Raw genomic sequence first — 3,124 nt, 5'->3', positions numbered from 1 at the left:
TCCACTTCTCCGGTTCGTGCTCCGATGGTTTGGAATTGCTCGGATTTTGGCCAGGGAGAAATCCCTGCAACCTATGCTGGCAGCGGCGACACCTGCGGGTGTCGTTCCCTTCTTGGAGGCGCTGTCATGGTCGTTAACTGTGCCCCTCTTCGAGCATCAGGGGAAACCCTAGGTCCGGGTTCCCGGATCGGACGACGATGACGTCTTGATGTCGTTCTCCTTCGTGAAGGCGTTGTCTTGTTTGCTCGTGGTGTCCTCGATGTTGGATTTAGAAATGTTGGTCGTCAAGTTGTCGGTGGAACTGCTTCTCTGGTAGACGAGTTTAGTTGTGTTATCTTTATTTGGGTCGAGCATCTCATGTCTCATGTCTCATGTCTCTTTATTTCTGGCACCATGTTCACGCCTATTGCGTTCGTGTCATGCGATTGTATCATCTCTTGTATTCATTCTAACTTCTTCTATCAATGAAATGATATGCAAAAAAATAAATTGTTTTTCACCCTAAAAAAAAGCAAACGCGCACTGGAACCGGACCTGCACAGCTACACTCACTTGATGTTGATCCAGATGCCGTTCATCACGTGCACCGGAGTGATCCGCAGCACGAGCACGCCGCCGTCATCCACCCCAGGGGCACGCGGCTCCTTCGAAGAGCGCCACACAGCACACGCGCCCGCCTGCCCCAACCTTGGGCGCCACCTCACGCTGCTACGTGTAAACTCCGGCTTGCTCTGGAACCACCGCATGCGCGCCACCTACCACCCCACGTCTCGCTCCCGACGGAACCCAAAACGCCAGCGCCGCCATCCCAACCCAAACCCATCCTCCGCCTACAAATACACCACACGACCGCCACGACATCTAACATTCCCAGACACCCAAGCACCCACACAAAGAACACATACACACAGCAAGCGGAAGAAGCTTTTTTCCCGAGGAAGAGCGGCGAGGATGCAGACGGCCAAGGTGAAGGTGAAGGACGCGGTGAGCTCGGCCAAGGAGAAGGCGAAGGAGGGCACGGCCAAGGCGCAGGGCAAGACGGGCAAGGCCACGGCGACCACGCACGGCGAGAAGGAGATGGCCAAGGAGGAGACGCGCGCCAACGAGGCCCAGGCCAAGGCCGAGATGCACCAGGAGAAGGCCGAGCACCGCGCCGAGGCCGCCGCGGGGCGCCACGGTGCCACGCACGTGCCCCTCACCGGGCCGCATGGCCACCACCGCCCTGCGGGCGCCGCCGCCGACCCTGCGTACACGGGCACCGGCGCGTACCCGACCACGGACAAGTACGTCTAGACGCCAGATGATCGGGGGATCAGGAGCTGGCAGCTAGTGTTTTTTGTGTGTGGCTAGTGATCCTGCCCGTGTGTCGTAGTTGGCGCGCGCGTGTATGCTGTGCGAACATGCGTGTGCCCGAATAAAATGTATCGGTCAGTTGTAAAATGCACCTTTGATGTACTAGTAATTTGTGAGTCCGGTGCTCTTGCCTGTTTTCATCACAAAATTTGATTCGTAATTTGTGACATGAGTACTTGCTTATTCGCTTGGCGTGCGTGAGAATCAGATGCTCAGAAATGGACGTGAACAAACTTGATGTGGAGCTGGATAGCAAAGCAGTGGTGCGTATGAATGCCGGCGCTCTAGCCAAAGAGAGGGCGTCGCTCAGCTGATTCAGTCTCCACTCAGCACAACGGCCACCGGAGCCGAGCGAAAAAGAGGCGATCTCAACCCAGTCACCGGCGGTTCGAGGTCGGCGACCCCATCTCCTTCCTCTTCTCGGTCCCCTACTAATCTACTTCTCTTTTCTTAGTTTCTTGCGGGAAACCCTAGGTTGATCTCGATCCCCTACTAATTTACTTCGCCGGAAACCCTAGCTTGATTTCCCCCAAATATTTACGTGCAGATAGTGGAGTGTTCCCCCAACTACATGAAGATAGTAGAGAGAGAGAGAGAGAGAGAGAGAGAGGATATCGTTCGGAGCGAGAGGACAGATCAAGACCATCCAGTTGGAGCTTGGCGTTCAGAGCGAGAGGACAGATCAAGACCATCCAATTGGAGCTTGGAACATAAAACTATTGAACTGAGTCAGTCGTAGTTGTGGTGCTACGGTGATGCAAGCAACGATAACATATGCTACAACCGTTCTAACTGAAATGCTACAATCGTTAATGACTAAAATGCTACAACCGTTAATGGAGGATGCGTCAAACCGATGAGACGACGCGATACAACCAACCGGTGAGATGACGTGATACGACCAACAATGCTGCAAAGTCGATTAGGACTTACTAAATCTTAGTCGACTGAGTTTTAGCAAGCCCAAACTATCAAAGTCGCCGTAAGGTAATTATTTCCTTCTCTTGCGGAAAATACTACTCCGTTGTGCCTCGACTGAGTTTTAGGAGTACTTGCTGAGACAGGGAGGTAGACATACCATGACAGGGAGGCAGACATACCACGGTGGTCTGTACATGCTTTTTTTAAATATTTGTTTTCTAGAGATTTCAACAAATGACTATATACAAAACAAAATGAATGAATCTACATTCTAAAATAGGTTTATATATATTCGTATGTGATAGTCCATTTAAAATCACTAAAGGGACATATTTAAAAACGAAGGGAGTACTTGCTGAGACAGGGAGATAGACAGGGAGGCAGACATACCATGGACATGCTGAGACGGGAACGATACGTAGGGTGATATCTAATTTCTTATTGTTTTGCGCAGTTTCTCAATGTTCAGCTGGATTGTTGCATTTGTCAGTCCCAGCTGCTACTGAATGTAGAATGTTAAGGATATTGCTTGTCGTTAATGTCTTGGTCGGCTTAGAGATTAATTAAAAATTGATTGATTGATTGATTTTATCGTCGGCTATTAATCAGCCATTTTTGTTCAAATCTCAAGTTCACATCACTGAAATATGCTATATTCAACACAAAATTAATATTGGACACAAGTGTTATGTTGGATTCCTTGCCTCTAAATCCTTGTACAATTACAAGCAAAGTAGAACTAGCAAGGTCCACAAAAAAGAAATAAGCATGTTCTAGGAATAGGCCTGGTTTATCAGTAGATTCCTGATAAATCGCTTGCCAGAGCAATAAATCAAACCAAATGATAAAC

The 3,124-nt window shown here is 49.6% G+C and overlaps 1 protein-coding gene across 1 annotated transcript; it reads left to right on the top strand.

Annotated features, from left to right (window-relative positions):
* The first annotated feature begins 867 nt into the window (after positions 1 to 867).
* On the top strand, positions 868 to 1,501 carry LOC119351964 (late embryogenesis abundant protein 18-like). Its single transcript, XM_037618726.1, has one exon. It carries the CDS (start codon positions 952 to 954, stop codon positions 1,291 to 1,293), a length of 342 nt encoding a protein of 113 aa, XP_037474623.1. The 5' UTR covers positions 868 to 951; the 3' UTR covers positions 1,294 to 1,501.
* Positions 1,502 to 3,124: the final 1,623 nt, after the last annotated feature.

This window comes from Triticum dicoccoides, chromosome 2A, assembly GCF_002162155.2.
Source record: "Triticum dicoccoides isolate Atlit2015 ecotype Zavitan chromosome 2A, WEW_v2.0, whole genome shotgun sequence".
Taxonomy (NCBI): domain Eukaryota; kingdom Viridiplantae; phylum Streptophyta; class Magnoliopsida; order Poales; family Poaceae; genus Triticum; species Triticum dicoccoides.
Note: the sequence above shows the minus strand (reverse complement) of the source record. Positions and strands in the feature narration are given on the sequence as shown.

Bases quoted from the DNA above. Each gene is read 5' to 3' on its own strand.
- LOC119351964 (XM_037618726.1), top strand. From the start codon at position 952: ATGCAGACGGCCAAGGTGAAGGTGAAGGACGCGGTGAGCTCGGCCAAG.